Consider the following 18,371-nt stretch of genomic DNA (forward strand, 5'->3'; position numbering starts at 1 on the left):
AATCCAACTATTTATGTCTCCATGACATATTATTATTATTATTATTAATCTTGTGTGTATGCGTACTTAAACTTTTGTTAAAGGGTAGATGTTATGTTAAATGATGATATAGTCTTGACTGTCTAGAATTTAAGCCCAGGTCTTCAGATAAGACACCATCACAAGATTTCTTTGAACCAGATGCCTACCACTAGAACTATCAGTTGGGATTAGGAAGGGATTCTAATTGGCTTAGTTAAGAAAAGATAATCATCCTTGAAACAAACATGTCTAGAATATCCAACCATGTTATAATAACACACTGATTCTTTGGCAAATATATGCAATTAGATTATCATAGAAGCTCTGTGATGTAAAGAGTTTTATTATCACTATAGTAGTGAAAAATGTCAGAATTAGGAAAATACATTGAGAAAAAAATCAACTAAAAATGAAGGCCAGGCATATTATACATTAAAAAATGTTGTAAAATTCCATTAATTAAAAATATTATTTAAAAATAAGCATAGTGGAAAAAATACAAGGAATTTTACAACTTGTGGGACAAGAAAGAAAAGTTATGGGCACCTAGGTGCCTCAGTCAGTTAAGCATCTGCCTTCTGCTCAGGTCTTGGTCCCAGGGTCTTGGGGTGGAGTCCTGCATTGGGCTCCATGCTCAGCAGGAAGCCTGCTTCTCCCTCTGCCTACCACTCTCCCACTTGTGCTTACTCACACACTCTCTTTCTCTGACAAATAAATAAATAAAATCTTAAAAAAAAATAAAGGAAAGTTATAATGGGAAGGAAAAGGGGGGTGCCTGGGTGGCTTAGTGGGTTAAGCCTCTGCCTTCAGCTCAGGTCATGATCTCAGGGCCCTGGGATAGAGCCCCACTTTGGGCTCCCTGCTCCGCAGGGAGCCTGCTTCCCCCACTCTCTCTCTGCCTGCCTCTCTGCCTGCTTCTGCTCTCTTTCTCTGTCAAATAAATAAATAAAACCTTAAAAAAAAAAGAAAAGAAAAAAGAATTAGTATCTGATAAAGTATAGTGAGTTGTTTTATAAAAATTTGTAATTTTCACAGATCTTATTTTCTGAAAGCTGGGAAAAAAAATCAGTCATCAGAAAAATAAAAGACATATCTCCATGTATTTTTGCCTGAGTTGACAAAATGGAAAATGAAGACAAAGCAGTTGACAAACATGGATGGTAGAAATTGCAAATTCAATGCTCATCAAATAAAAGTTATATAAAAATAGGATTAAGGAAATGAAGCAGTATAGACACTAGAATCACCCAATCTTCAGAAAAATCAAGTCCCGGATTAGGAAATCACAAGGAGACCTTGGATTATTTGGAGGCATACAATTCCTCAAGCCTTTCTCATACTCAAAAGACATGATATGAAGATATGACCCATGGCTTCAAATGTTTGTAAGCTAATAAGATACTCATAATTTAAAGAGATGTTGAGGAAGTAAATCATCAAATAATGCACGATGCTAGATCACCTGTTTAATTTGCTATGCTTGCTTTTTCTCTCTACCAAATGATTGCAAAATTTATTTAATTAGTCCTTGCTCTTTGATTTTAATATCTGAGTTGGATTAGTACATGGTTCCAGGAAATTTCAACTAAGGAATATACTATCTAATGACCATCCTAGAAAATAATTCCTTAAAGATTGTAACCACTCCTCCTTTTCCTCTCCAAACAGATGACTATCCATACCCTTCCATGGCTCCTGAAAATTTCACCCAGGTCACTGAGTTTATTCTCACTGGAGTCTCAGATCACCCAGACCTCCAGATTCCACTATTCTTTGTTTTCCTGCTGATCTATGGGCTGACCATGGCAGGGAACCTAGGCATCATCATCCTCACCAGTGTTGACTCTCAGCTTCAAACGCCCATGTACTTCTTCCTCAGGCACTTGGCTATCATCAATCTTGGCGATTCTACTGTCATTGCTCCTAAAATGCTAATCAATTTTTTAGTACAGAAGAAAACCACCTCCTATTATGAATGTGCCACCCAACTGGGAGGGTTCTTGGTCTTCATTGTAGCTGAGGTGTTCACATTAGCTGTGATGGCCTATGACCGCTATGTGGCCATTTGCAACCCCCTGCTCTACATGGTGGTGGTCTCTCCACAGATCTGCCTCCTGTTGGTGTCCCTCACATACCTCTACAGCTTTTCCACAGCTATTGTGGTTTCATTTTGTATATTTTCTCTGTCTTATTGCTCTTCTAATGTAATCAATCATTTTTTCTGTGATATTGTCCCACTGTTAACATTGTCCTGCTCTGATACTTACCTTCCAGAGACAATCGTGTTTATATCCGCAGCTACAAATTTGGTTTTATCCTTAGTTATAGTTCTAGTATCTTATTTCAACATTGTTTTGTCCATTCTAAGGATGCGTTCATCAGAAGGGAGGAGAAAAGCCTTTTCCACATGTGCTTCACATATGATGGCAGTCACGGTTTTCTATGGGACACTGCTATTCATGTACTTGCAGCCGCAAGCTAACTACTCATTGGATACTGATAAAATTGCTTCCATGTTTTACACACTGGTGATCCCCATGTTGAATCCCATGATCTACAGCCTGCGGAACAAGGATGTGAAGGCTGCCTTACAGAGATTTCTGGCAAATTCATGCTGCTCTTTGAAACCAACGTAATTTTAGAACTCCAAAGGTAAATGATGAAATGGTTAAGAGAAGGTATCACATGTCAGAGAAAACAAACATTAGGTGGCTGACTTTTAGGTTTACAAGTAACTCCAGGAATTAAAAGCAGCTGAGATTTGGGAAGCACTGAATCCAAAAGTAAACTGACATTCTTAGAAATAGGAGGTGAAAACAGGAATGAGCATTATTTGCTAACTTCATATGTTGGTACCCAATTTCAATGAAATATTATCAGGAGTCAGGATACATAGAAGTTAAAAAAATGTAAATAGGTTTGAGCAGAGCAATACAATATGGCTGAGAGAAGTAAGTTGTTCTTTCTTATCCTTTGGCTTCCTTTTGGCTTTCTGACTGGGTATGTTGGGATAGAGTGGATCATGGCATCTGAGGAACTATTATTACAGATAGCTAAAATCCTTTTCATAGCCAAGTTAGTAAAATCAATCTGAAAAAGCATATTTAAAGTAAAACTTCCTCTTTCTTAAAACTGTTTGATTAATATATATATATATACCACTGATAAATTTATATTCTGAAGGCTAACCAAATATAATTGAAATTATTTTAATGCAATTAGTATAATTTATATAACTTTTTAGTGAAAGACCCAGAGTGCAATCATTGATAGGTTCATGTTGATTCATAAACTTACTGGGTTCTGTAAGATTTTCCTCTCTCCCTACTCTAAATATCAACCTTCTTTCTTGTGTGCACTATATGTATTGTATTGTGATATCATTAGACATTCCAGGAATCATGTGTGTGAGAATTCCTTATATTATTAGTGGGACATTTAAATTGTTTTTGTAAACATTTTTATTCTGTCTTCTGATAGTTCTTGATCAGTATGTGTACACCAAAATCTGTTGTACAATTTTGCATAAAGATAACTAGCCTGTATCTCAGACCTGTCAAATCAGCATCACCACATAAAGGTCAATAAGTCCATATTTTAATCAACTCTATGAGTGATCTGATATTTAACCTTCAGAATGACTCTTGACAAATCATCAAGTACTATACTGGAAGAGATGCCAGCATATGTCACTTCATTCCACTTTGCTTTATTGAACTTGGCAGATATTACAGTTTTTTAAAAAAGTCTGAGGCAACCCTGCCTTGAGCAAGTCTATCAGCACCATGTTTCCAATAGCATTTGCTCACTCTGTGTCTCTGGCACATTTTGGTCATTCTTGCAATATTTCAAACTTTTGTGATGGTGATCTCTGATCAGTAATGATGACTCACTGAAAGCTCAGTTGATGGTTAGCATAATTTAGCAATGAAGTTTTTTTTTTTATTAAGGTATGTACATTTTTTAGATGTACTACAATTCCACACTGAATAGACTAAAGTATAGTGTAAACATAATTTTTTTTTATTTTGTTATTTTATTTTATTTTTTTTTTAAACCATGGTTTCCTAGTGGAATGTCTTTAAAGATTTTTTTTTTTTTTGACAGAGAGAGAGCACAAGCAGGCAGAGAGGCAGGCAGAGAGGCAGGCAGAGAGAGAGGAGGAAGCAGGCTCCCTGCTGAGCAGAGAGCCCGATGTGGGGCTCGATCCCAGGACCCTGAGATCATGACCTGAGCCGAAGGCAGCGGCTTAACCCACTGAGCCACCCAGGCGCCCCTTTTTTTTATTTTTTTAAAGATTTTGTTTGTTTATTTCACAGACAGAGATCACAAGTAGGCAGAGAGGCAGCCAGAGAAAGAGAGAAGAGGAAGCAGGCTCCCTGCGGAGCAGAGAGCCCGATGTGGGGCTTGATCCCAGGACCCTGGGTTTATGACCTGAGCCGAAGGCAGAGGCTTTAACCCACTGAGCCACCCAGGTGCCCCTGTAAACATTAAATTTATATGCCTTGGGAAACAAAAAGAATCATTTTATTTACTTTATTGTGATACTTTCTTTATTTCATTTTTCTGGAACCAAACCCTCAATATCCTTGAGATATGTCTGTATATGGAAAATCATATTAATATTCTCTGGGTACATTCACTTTACTTATAAATGAATTTCAGTGTTAAGAGTTTCTTCAAGTATAGGCACTAAATCTTTAATCATAATAATTATGATGTAAGAGAAGAGATGTAATCCTACAAAGCAAAATTAGACTCATTGACATGAAAGCGCTGTAATTAAGATATCCTTGGATTACTCCCCCAAATCCTTTTTAAACTGTTCCCTACTAATTTCCTTACAGATTAAATTAAATTAGTTCTAAAATGGAGAGAGAAGAAATAGGAGGCATCCCAGAGAAAAGTTTTCTTTTATCAGTTGCACTAACATTGTGACAAAGCTGTTAGTTGACACTTTGCATTGTTTCTTCCTTTCTGTAGTTTATTATAAAATTATTGATGAATGGTCCTAGTTTTAGAATGAACAGCTAGAGCAGAAGCTTTAGGAAAGGGAGGAGGCCACACAGTTCTTTGGAATCTTCTTATTACCCCGAATTTAGGTATGGGAACATATAGATCCACCAAATAATAGGAAAGAATAAAATTATGTAGAGTCTTTTAGTACACATCCCTTGTTACTCAATCTTAAAATGTTGATATAGTCATACAGTCTAATGTTATAGGATGGAAATCCTTGATTTACTACATTGGTTTGTCTGATGAACCAAGCTCTGTTCACTGGACATGGTCTTTATTACCCATTTATTCACAGACACGATGCCCTATAAATCTTATTTGTGATGAGACATGGGTGAGGAAATGGATGTTCAAGAGGAACTGAACCATAAGTTACATATGGATCCTTATAGCAGTTGGTAGAAGTCCGAACAGAAAACTGTGAACTGATGTTAAACAAGAACATCATGTAAAGTATAGGCAGAATTCACTGAATAAAGTTTATAAACGCCCTTAGAAAATATAGTGTTGGTTTTCCATGGCCCTCTTTAAAATGTCTTCTTCAGTTCTATTTTATTTAATTCTTTGACCTGATACAATATTTTAAGATAAAAAACAAAAAAAGCATTGAGGAAGCAAATGTAATTTCTGGACGCTTTAAAAATTTCTACTTCATTGGGAAGAGTTTCCTTTTAATCACATTAGGGTTGAATGGCTTCTTCAGAATAATGACTCGTATTCCTAAGGATTCTGTTTGTTTTTATGTTAAGTATAGTACTGTACTTAATGTTGCATCATCTCAATACCAAAACACAGGTCATGACATTTAATAACAAGGCGCAAGCAGAGACAGGGTATCTAGCCAATTGTGCAAGATGTGTTCCTTAATCTAGGGGGAGGAGGAAAGACACATTAAATATACAAAAAAGAAATATTTAATATCTGGAAATATAATTCAAACATACGCAATTCCCTATCTTGATCCCTATCTTGATCTTTACCTAGCTTGATCATCATTTACAAAATGTAAGCGTGTTGTGATTTTTAAGCATTTGCTGTATTTTCTCCTTCAGACAAATGTTTTGTTTACACATCATGAAAAAGAAACGTTAGATTTTATCCCCTTCTTCATTATACTGTAGCCCAAGGTTATAGTTCAATTTTTATTAAAGGAAAAGTAAGGGGCCAATTTTTAATTCATAGTCAGTGTATAAAACTCACATGTCCACATTCCTTTCCCTATACACCAAATTGGCAATATATTTCTTATTCATCATCTAGGTCAGAATGACTAGAATGTAAGTTAATGCCCAGAATTTTACCAAAAGCCTTGTGTATATAGTATTAAGAGGTAGGTCATCAGAGGAATAAGATAAATGTTTCATAGAAAATTATAAGAATTTTTAGGGGCGCCTGGGTGGCTCAGTGGGTTAAAGCCTCTGCCTTCGGCTCGGGTCATGATCCCAGGGTCGTGGGATCGAGCCCCGCATCGGGCTCTCTGCTCGGCGGAAAGCCTGCTTCCTCCTATCTCTCTCTGCCTGCTTCTCTGCCTACTTGTGATCTCTGTCAAATAAATAAATAAAATCTTTAAAAAAAAAAGAATTTTTAAAAGGTCATTCATACCTGTCCTTTAAAAGCCAATTTCAAAAATTGAACCTCATAATCTACTATAAAAATTAATTTTTAAAAAATTAACTAGTAAGGGCACCTGGGTGGTTCAGTGGGTTAAGCCTCTGCCTTCAGCTCAGGTCATGATCTCAGGGTCCTGGGTTCGAGCCCCACATTGGGCTCTCTGCTCAGTGGGAAGCCTGCTTCCCCCTCTCTCTCTCTGCTTGCCTCTTTGCCTACTTGTGATCTCTCTCTGTCAAATAAATAAATAAAATCTTTTAAAAAATTAACTAATAATATTTTAAGAGTTAGGAGAACCTTAGAGCAAAAACTTTGTACTAAAGGCAGAATTATAGATATGTAGTTCTTCAAAAACAGGGAATCACAGCAATAGATCTTCAGCCTGCCTTGAGATCCCTGTTGAGCACGTACTATAATTTCTCTGATAGTCTTATTTGCATTTGAGTAAGATCCCTTGGGACAGAGACACTAATAAGTACATGTAGTCAGCTGCTATTCAAAGCCATTATGAAGAGAAACAGGAGTGCCTTCTACCCGGGTAGGTCAGAAGAGCATTTTTCTAAATGGCCAACTTTGACTTATTGACTCCCTATAGTGGCTCAAGACAAGAATTTTAAAAATTAAATAGAGTATAATATGATGGACTAGATAAAAAATCCTTGGAGTATCTTTTGTAACATGAACAGTATTTTCTCTGATTTTACATTAGTTGTATATATATGTATTTCTTTCTAGAGTTAAAAATATATTTTATATAACATATTTTTTTCTTTTAGATTATATATTTATTGTATATGTATATATTTTATTTCATATATGTAGTTTCTTTTTAGATTAAAAAAATAAAAATTCCAGTTTAAGATCTATGAGAAAATTTGGGAAAAATCAGGCCCATGATTTACCATATTATAATCTATCAAAACTGTGTTTCTGCATTAACAGTAGCTAAATATTTTACTCAGGATTAGCAGGGAGTATATTGGACAAAGGTCATCAATGTGTCATTAGAAATATTTTCCAAAGCACTGACTATAACATAAGAATAAGGGGAAGAAATAGCCAAATATTATTATGATGATATTAATCTTTAGATTTTGTTATTTATTTGAGAGAGAGAGAGAGAGAGAGCGAGAGTGGGGTGAAAGTGCAGAGAAACAGACTCCCCACTGAGCAGGGAGCCCAACTCTGGCCCCATGACCTGAGTAAAAGGCAGACATTCAACCAACACTGCCACCCAGATGCCCTACGATATTAATCTTAAATTAGTTCACTCAGCGTTAATATTTAATTCTTCATTACCTAACGTTTAGAGGAGACTGCATTAAGAAATGACAAAAAGCCAGTGTGGCTCTCAACCATAAGCGTCTAACTAACACCCAGCAAGGGAAAAGTTATGGAAGGAAATGGTTGTTACACATGTGGCAAGACCTATAAATGAATCGTGTCTAAAGGGATTCTAGAATAAAAATATGAAATATGTTAACATGGGAAGTAGCTCTTCACAGAATAGATGATGTTTATTTATTTTTTTTTTAAAGATTTTATTTATTTATTTGACAGAGAGAGATCACAAGTAGGCAGAGAGGCAGGCAGAGAGAGAGAGAGAGAGGGAAGCAGACTCCCTGCTGAGCAGAGAGCCCGATGCGGGGCTCGATCCCAGGACCCTGAGATCATGACCTGAGCCGAAGGCAGCGGCTTAACCCACTGAGCCACCCAGGCGCCCCTAGATGATGTTTATTAACATGCCTTAAGGATAAATGAATTTCCCTTCATCATTTTTCTTGTGGAGCAGAGTACTAGGAACAGCAAGAACAAAGCAAAGAAGCATGGAAAGGCATGATATTGACAAGTGGAGAACAATTCTGTTAACTGAACCAACGGATGTCCACTGATGGTGGAGAAGATTAATGGAATTGAGATTATAAAATATTTGGGGATGAGAATATAAAAATTTGCATACACTTTTAAATATAATTACCCACATTTTATTTTTAATACAAAGTAAAGTGGTTTGTATGTACAAATGTCAGATTTTTCTGTTTCAGAAGTGGAGCAAAATGATTAAGAAGAAGAAAAGATGGGAAAAATAAAGGAAATTTGAATAAAGCTTTCTTTCTTTCCAGTCTAATCTATTGCCTCATCTCTGGATGCTCTGTTTCCAGACAGTAGCACCTGGAAATCAATGGTTCTCAACATATGTTATTGGAAAAGAGAATGAGTGAATTGACATAAGCTTCTAAGGGAGTGGTAGTTGGACATAATCAAGACAAGGATGGAATGTGCATAGTCTTGTTTATAGATCAGAGAAGGAAGTGTTGCTTAGTTCTGTTTGTAGGTGAGTTACTTATAGACTGAGGTTGGTGAAAATACTGCTGGTGTGGGCTGTGCCAGAGTGTAGCTTTTGAAGCTCTGTTGTAATTACTACTAGATCATGGTTCACTTTTTAGAATCTTCACCAAGATTATTTGACTAATTAGAATAAAACAGATTCTAGTAGAACACAAAAGAATGTGCAAGAAAAGCACATGCCGAGTCACGAGACGATTATTCTGGATATATTTATAAGCTCTATGCCATCACGTGACAAGATTTGTTTTCATTTCTCAGGTGTAAGAGCTGGAAAGAGAGACAGAAACAGAGAAATAGAAAGGAATAGAGAAAGAGAGAGAGAAGGAAAAGAGAGATGACATTAATAGTAAGAATATGGTTCTATAATTTTTATGCCTTACTAAGATAAATTTCCATGAATTTTAGATACTCAATAATTCAATTATGAAAGTCAAGCATATGAAAGTCAATCACTAATGCCAAGAACTATCTGTCCCCGTCTTCTGACTTAGATAATGTCATTATCTGCATTTTACAGACCACTAAAGATTAAATACCCAGTGATTAAAAATTAGCAGAATTATATAGATGCATATATAGAGAGATCTAACTTTCCATGGGCAATGCACAGTAATACTTTCTATTTCAAAATAATAAATCACAGTAATTATAAATCCTGTAAAATAAAAAATAAAGAAATTTGGGTAAAATTAATAAGAAAAATAGAGATCCATTTTAAAGTAAGAAAAAGGAAATTAACATATGAGACACAATTCAAATCTATGTTTCCTTAATAAAAGATAAACAAGTTGAAAGAAATATAAATTGATTTATAGAGACATAGTTTTCCAAATCTCTTGAAAAGGATCAATTTATAAACTATTATAATTTATAATATATAACTCACTGTAAATTATATAAGATGCTTATGTAATATAATTCAGATTATATTAATTATATTAAATATATATGGTAACATAACATAGGTTACAGTAAAATATAATATATCTTATATTATAAAAATTGAGAGGGTCCATTCCCTTTGTTCATGTAAGCTCATGCTTCAGAGATAAAGAAGTTTGTGCACTATGTGTAGCAAGCAAAATTTCAAAATAATAATGAGATAAGGACTCCTGAGTCAAAAACATTTGGGTGTGATATCTAACTAACTGTATTCAGACCAGCTATCTGCTTTTGTTTGAGCTGTTAACTGTTTCAATTTCTTCTTCCTCACTTGTAATTTGGACATAATATGGTTTTTACATAAAGGTTTAGTGAGATCAGATGTGGCCAATAAATACCTCATTGTACCTTCCATATTTACCCACCTTCAGTATTTGAATTAGTAACATAACTATGAAGATTATTTTGCAACCTAGAAGGGCCTTTAAGCAATAAATTATTAAAGTAAAATAGAAAACACAGTGTTTCCACCAGCACTGGGACATTGTGGACTTGTTTCTGCACAGGTACAATGACAGATCTGTCAGGGTGATGCCACTACAGAAGATTTATTTTACTTTATGTTATTAATGTTAATATTTTTCCCATAAAAACAATAACTTACACATTTCAACAGGTTACATTATAATTTTGAATAGCTTAATGCACAAGACCTTTGAACAGAAATCAAGAAAATGTGAACCATTGGTTCACATTTGTGAACTGTAGGGGACCATTGGTCCCACCTTTGTATACACATTGCATTTGAGAAGAGAAATAGGCTGTTCCCACATACAACTCTTTCTGTTCTCCATCTCATTCGCAGAATCTCAAAATGCGAACAATCTCTATATTAGCAATGAAGCCTCTTTACAACATATGAAAGTAAAAAAAATACTACTTATTGGAATGTCAACTTGAATTTAACTTTTTTCTCTACTTCCTTATGCAGATGTCTTGAAAAGATATGGCTCAGATAAACTGCACCCACATAAAGGACTTCATTCTCATGGGCCTCACAGATCAAAAGGAATTAAAGATGCCCTTCTTTGTGCTTTTCTTATCTATGTACCTTTTCACAGTTGTAGCAATCTAGGTTTGATCTTAGTCATTAGAACAGACTCCAGACTCAACACACCAATGTACTTCTTTCTTAGCAACCTAGCTTTTGTCGATTTCTGTTACTCTTCTGTCATTACACCCAAAATGCTTGGAAACTTCTTATACAAACAAAATGTTATCTCCTTCAATGCATGTGCTGCTCAGTTAGGCTGTTTCCTCACGTTTATGGTATCTGAGTGCTTGCTGCTGGCATCCATGGCCTATGACCGATATGTGGCCATTTGTAACCCTCTCCTCTACATGGTCGTAATGTCCCCAGGAATCTGCATTCAGCTTGTGACTGTCCCCTACAGCTATAGCTTCCTGATGGCACTGTTTCATACCATCCTTACCTTTCGTCTCTCCTACTGTCACTCCAATATCATCAATCATTTCTACTGTGATGACATGCCTCTCCTCAGGCTAACCTGCTCAGACACTCACTCCAAACAACTTTGGATCTTTGCCTGTGCTGGGATCACATTCATTTCCTCTGTTCTGATTGTCTTTGTCTCCTACATGTTTATTATTTCTGCCATCCTGAGGATGCGTTCAGCTGTGGGCAGGCGCAAGGCTTTCTCCACATGTGGCTCTCATGCGCTAGCGGTCACCATATTCTATGGGACCCTCATCTTTATGTACCTACAGCCAAGTTCAAACCATTCCTTAGACACAGACAAAATGGCCTCCGTCTTTTACTCAGTGATCATTCCCATGTTGAACCCCTTAATCTACAGCCTCAGGAATAAAGATGTAAAAGATGCCCTGAAAAAAGTTATCAGTAGAAACCAGGCTTTGTGTTTATGAAAAATAAAAAAAAAAAAGAAAGAAAAAGAGTTGAATAAATAAATGTGGACTTTCCTTCACACTCTGATTTTTCTCTTGGTTAATAAAACTAGTAGAATGTGTTGATCTCAGCTGGTGGTCAATAAACACTGCAAAATAGTGTCATCCTCTGAATTCTTTGTAAATAAGTGTGGCATAGAATTAGAATTTATATGTAGAAAGTTGTAAAAGAATTTACGTCATGTTATTTCTCAAATGAACCAATATGTATATTAAGTTTTAATGTCATCTGATAGCTACATAACTAGGTACTGGCCAAGAACAGACAGAAGTGTAGACACCTCGAACAGCAGGTTTAGGATCATAAAAGTGCTTTTATGTTTATGAGTGCTTCAGTAATATATTCCAAATTAAATGCCAAGAGAAAATGGTAAGCCAGTCAGTGGTTTCAACTGGGAGTGATTTTCTTTTGGCAATGTATGGAAATATCATTGATTTTGACCATGATAAAATGGCATAAAGAAAGACCATTTGTACCTAGAAGATCAAGGCTGAGAATGATACTAATCACCTACAATGCACAGGCAATTCCCTCACAGAAGAAAATTGACCGAATCCAAAATGCTAATAGTATCAACTGAGAAAGCCTGTCCTAAACAATTGTTTCTGAAACAATTGTTGTAGACTTATTATTTGGATCAAGGTGGTAGAGAGTGTTTTTCAAGTCTTCTTCTATATCCTTGATAATTTTCTCTTTATTTACTCAATCAATTGTTGAATATTATTAAATTCTAGTTAAATTTTGTTTTAATTTTCTTCTCTGCCCATTTTATTTCAAATGTTTCGGGGTGCCTTTGTAAGTTATACATGAATTCATAATTGCTAATTTTTTTTGCTTTTTTTTCTTACTATCATTCATTACATGCACCCCTTTGTTTCTGGCACCATTTCTTATCAAAAAATCTTTTTTTTTACATTAATATAAGCTATCCAGATTACACTGGACATTTCAACATTCTTTCCAATTAATACAGGGCACCCAAGCTCCCTCAACCTTCTGCTCTCAAAGTTATATACCTAACCCATCAACGTGATCAGCCCATAAAGGGACCTTCCCTATTAAAAGGTATACCTGGTTTAAGGCAGTTATTATTTAGGATTTAAGTATCACCATAATTTTTGTGTTAAAATTACTTCTTCAGTATAATAGTATCTGCAATGGATACAATCAGTGCTCCTTCTGTGAACCAACTTTGGTTTGTTCTCGAATTTAAGCAAGCATTTTGAAAGTCTCATTAAAACACAGATTGCTGGGTCAAATCCCCAGAGTTGCTGATTCAATAGTTCTCGGGGAGCCAAAGAATTTCCATTTCCAACGAGTTCCCAAAATGGCTTGATGCTGCTTGTCCAGGACCACACTTTTATAACCACTGCCTCATGTGATCCCCTTACCTTATTTGCATGATGTTTTCCCATCTTGAGATGGAGAATGATATAGGTTTTGTGAAGATGTTTTGCCTGCCTTCCAGGTGACCATGAAGTTATTGGGAATTTACATCCTGCCAGGGATAGACCTTAGCCAATTACTGCTATATACACAGGAGTATAAACACTCAAGTTCCTTAGCCTATTCATTAGAGCAACTGCAAAGTGTGACCTACCCTGTTTCCAAAACTCTCCCATGGAATCTAATTGAAGTTCCTATTATGGGATTTTGGTACTGCACCAGTGCTTGGTCTATTTCCTTTCCAGGCCTCACTTCCTACTCAACTTAATGACTGCCCTTGGGAATAATGCCTAATAAATTACATTTACACAAATTACTGACTCACTGTCTCCTTTTTGGAAAACTCAACTTAAGATGGTATTACAATTTCTGTACACTACATTATTTGTATAATTTGGCAGAAAACAATGCCTCTTTGATAACGAATTATCTTGAAACATGAAAATTGTTTGGCATTTGTCACTGTCGGCATGCTGAGTCTTTTGGGAGTGTTTCCAGTTCTTCTTATCACAAAATAGGCTCAGATGATTAAAGACAAAACTGAAAAAATAAAAGTCTGAATAAATCTTTAGGATTTTTAGGCAGGTCTAGTTTATTCTTAGCCACAAAACTCTGGATCCCTTTTCTTCTAGGAGAAGGAAGACAAATGAATAGATGTCAATGTCAGGGGGTGTGAACCTGACTCTTCATTGAAGCACTAGTAAAATTACTTTTGGAAATCCATTATTTCCCTCTCATTGGTAAATGATGGGGTTGTACTAAGCATATGGCTTTAATTTGTTTTCTTTTACAGAATTACTTTGGTCACAAATGAATTCTTATAATAATAACCCTGTTATTATTAATAATAACAACAATACCATTTATGGCTCCTCTGATTGAATGGGATGGAGGACCAAAGATTGGCCCTATTGTTCTTATTAACACATTTTCCAAACATATTCCTTCAGGCAACTCAACAACACTGGAGTCCTCTCTGTAGAATCAGATGACCATTCAAAGCACTGTCTGAAAACTATGGATCTAAATATCATCTATAGTCCCCTGTAGCCCATAATTCTCTGATTTCCACTTTCTCACAGGCATCTCAAAAGTTTGACTTTGCCAATGGAAGTCTCTCTCACCAGTACTGCACCTGACCCATGTCTGTGGCTCCTCTATTCCTTATAACAACTATGTGCACTTGTACCTCCAATTATATGCAGTTTTATTAGCTGCAGTAGTACTGATGAGGACCTGGAGCTCACCAGGGCTTCTATTGCTTTGTAATTGTAAAACCTAACTTTAAAATGGTATTTCATCACTTGTAAAATTTGAGATATGAATGAGTAATATTGCTTGGAAAATGGTTGCTCTTTCCAAAGTGTTAAGAAGTATAACTTCTCTTCAGTAATGCTGCTAGGGAAAACATAGAATTAGAAAAACTGACATGTGGGTTTGATTTAAAATTTGATCTCACATGTTATTGAAATAAATGAAGTTTTAACAACATGTTTGGAGATCCAGGGTTTCCACTATCATTATTTTTTGCAGATTTTCTTTTTTCATTTGAGAGAGAGAGAGAGAACGCACCAGTGGAGGGGAGATGCAGAGGGAGAGGGAGAAGCAGACTCCTTGCTGTGCAAGGAGCCAGATGAAGGGCTGGATCCCAGGACCTGGAGATCATTACCTGAGCCAAAGGTGGACACTTAACCATCTGAGCCACCCAGGCGCCTCTCCACCATCATCATTTATCATAATTTGTTATAATTTGTTCCATAATATGAGGAAATTTCTAAACAGCTATATTAATATATTTATTTGTCAGAGGCTCCACCCCAAGTTCTCCCAGACCACTCTCTTATTACAATTTGTGAAGGAATGTGGGACAAATGAGTCCCAATTGTACTTTCTCATGGGATATGCCATGAAAACTTCATGTTTTCAAGAGCTTCCACAGGAGGATCAAAGGAGAAAAAGAAAAGAGAAAATCACCAACACTCTATGTAATTTTTACTTATTTGTCTATTTACTTATTTATTTTAATGGTGTTATGTTAGCCAACATAAAATACATCATTAGTTTTTGATGCAGTGTTCCAATATTCATTGTTTATGTACAAAACCCAATGCTCCATGCAATCCGTGCCCTCCTTAATCCCCACGACCAGGCTCATCCTCCCCCCTAAAACCCTCTACATAATTTTGAGGAAAATTTTTCCAATGGGGGATTGGAGAGAGCTCTGTGTATGTATTAAGCTAAACCTGAGTTCATTCTGACATTTTCCACTCTAAGGCAGTGCCACAAGATTCATTCCAGACTTAAGTTTATGCTTATCTGTAAGGTTCTCTCCAACAGTGAGAAACCTAGACTCTTCCAATTAAAAAAAAAAAATTAATTCTTTGTTCAGCTCTGATATAGTATGCCAATTTCAGAATTGTTAACTAGAACCCCCATGAGAAATAAATTTGCAAACTAAAATACAGAGTTTATATACAGTTCCTTGCCTATAATTTCGGTTTCTAATCAAAACACCATTGTCCAGTGTCAATTTGGCCAGTTGATCCCACACTTCAGTGTGCTTATATCATATATTTACAATAGAGTTAGATGCTTTAATCAGAGTATGCATTTCTTCCTGTTATCTGCCAACAGTCTCTTTAATTTTTTATTTGTTTACATATAAAATTTACTTGTTATGTTGCATGGTGCTATGCATTTGTGACAAATGATGCGAATGCATAGAGTCAAGGAACCACCCCCTTAGTGACATGTAGAACAGATCCTTCTGTTTGGAAGTTTCCCTGAGTGTCTCCTAGTTTCTGTCCCCTCCCCCCAAATTTGATTAACTATTTTGAGCAACTCTTACTTAAAGATTTAAAAATTAAGGGAATTTTTTCATTTTGTTTTTTAATCTTTCTGCAGTAAAATTTAATAAATGTGAAAAAAATGCAAAAAAAGTGGGAAGATGAAACATTCACTGGGAAGAGCCTTTTATAACATATATAAAACTAATATTTATTTTATTTTAAAAAATAATGTTTAAATAACATTATAAAAACACAGTGATAACAAATCACAGTGAATAACTTCTCTTCATTATCATTTGAATTCAATCTAATTTACTTATATGCATGAATTAATTAGAAGATATCTTAGTTTTTGTTCTAACATCCTAATCCCAGGTACCGAGCCAAGGCATTTCATAACAGCATATAAATAAGGACAGGGCATCTGCTATCTGTATTAAGTATGTTTGCCAACTTAAAACAAAATTAAGTACTGATTATTCATAGAATAATTATTTAATATTTCAAACATAGTTCTTGCTTATACGTGTATTCTAATTAACACTGACACAATGTGACTATGTCAGGCTATGATCCTTAGGGAATTGCTTCTTTTTAGTCTTCAGTGAACCAGATATGTTGATGCATCACTCACAAATAATGTTAAATACCTCACCACCACCACCACCACCACTATACTGAAGCCCACTGTTACATTCCTTGATGATATAAACTTCTCCCTGTTTAAGACCCCAGGCATTTGCACCAATGCCTTACTGACCTTTTCATTTATATCTTTTAAGGTTACTGTGTATAATTTCAGTTGTATTTTTTACCTTCTGTCTATTTGATACTTCTAAAAGATACATTTGAGAAATCTGGCACATTCTCAGTTAAATGCTGGCCTCTAATCCACTATATTGGAAAAAAAGAAATAATTCCATAATTCCCCCCCAAAAAAACCTTTCGCAGTATCAAGGATTATTTTGTTTCCACAAAGATGCTGCTTTTTTATCTCAAGCTGTAACAAAATCCATAAACTTAGTGGCTTAACCATCAGAAATTTATTTTTTCATAGTTCTGAAGGCTAGAAAGTCTAAGATCGATCTTCTGATCAATTTGGTTCCTGGTAGGAACTATCTTCTAGGCTTGTCGGTGACCACTAGTTTATTGTTTGTTTGCATGATGCCTTCTTTTTTAGCATGTGTAGGGGGAGGAGGAAGTACTCTGGTGTTTCTTCTTACAAGGACACTAATCCATCATCTAATCCTAATCACCTTCCAAAGGCCCCATCTCCAAGTACAATCACACTGCAGGGTTAGGGCTTCAATTTAGGAATGCTGGGGGCAGAGGGCACAATACAATTCAGTCCACAGTAAATGCATTTTCCTCCAGTGAATATTAAAACTGTGTTCTTCCTGCATACTCTTGCTCTGGCCTCAGATGGACTAACTAAACAATGTAGAAAAGTGCTCTTTAGACCAAGTCATCAAGGAAATGAAATAATAACTGATAGAGACAACCTGAAAAACGAAACAAATGCTTCATGAGCATTTCAAAGGATAAGCCAAAGAAAGAGTACCATGTGTTAAAATATTCTGGAATAGTTATTGAGAGAATTAGCTATACAGTTCTTTGAAAGATATGTTCTAAGGTTCACAAGGTAACTCTTATCTTTCTTTGAAAGATACATTTAAACCTTGTTACCAAACAACAACAACATGACTCTTTTTTTTAAGATTATTTTTTTAATTTATTTATTTGATAGAGAGAGATCACAAGTAGGCAGAGAGGCAGGCAGCAAGAGAGGGGGAAGCAGGCTCCCTGCCAAGCAGAGAGCACGATGTGGGACTCAATCCCAGGACTCTGGGATTATGACCTGAGCCAAAGGCAGAGGGTTAACCCACTGAGCCACCCAGGCACCCCAACGACATGAACTCTTAACACAATAATAAATAAATAATAGAATGTCAAAAATTAGGGAATGTTAGGGAAATAATATCATACTAAAGAAAGAGCTATAGATCTGTAATTCCACAAAGCCAGAGAATCTTGTTAATTAATTTCTATCCTTGGGATCTCTAAGGGGTATGGACTGTAATTTTTTTGATGATCTACTTGCATCATACTCTTATAAGATCCCTTGGGATAGAGTCACTGACAAAACCCTGCAGGCTATTGACCAAACTCACCTGGAGAAGAAATAGGAACACCCTCTACCAGGTATTTTTGAAGACTATCTTTAAAATTGGGATCAAAATGAGTATTTTCAAAATGAACTAGAATAGAAT

At 35.8% G+C, this 18,371-nt stretch overlaps 2 protein-coding genes across 2 annotated transcripts; both read left to right on the plus strand.

Annotated features, from left to right (window-relative positions):
- Positions 1-1,709: 1,709 nt before the first annotated feature.
- Positions 1,710-2,657, plus strand: LOC125079858 (olfactory receptor 8J3-like). Its single transcript, XM_047693583.1, has one exon. It carries the CDS (start codon positions 1,710-1,712, stop codon positions 2,655-2,657), a length of 948 nt encoding a protein of 315 aa, XP_047549539.1.
- Positions 2,658-10,885: 8,228 nt separating this feature from the next.
- On the plus strand, positions 10,886-11,826 carry LOC125079859 (olfactory receptor 1044-like). Its single transcript, XM_047693584.1, is given in 2 exon segments — positions 10,886-11,000; positions 11,003-11,826. Coding segments are annotated over 2 exon segments (939 nt in total).
- The last annotated feature ends 6,545 nt before the right edge of the window (positions 11,827-18,371 follow it).

Source organism: Lutra lutra, chromosome 10 (genome assembly GCF_902655055.1).
Source record: "Lutra lutra chromosome 10, mLutLut1.2, whole genome shotgun sequence".
NCBI classification, from domain to species: Eukaryota; Metazoa; Chordata; class Mammalia; order Carnivora; family Mustelidae; genus Lutra; species Lutra lutra.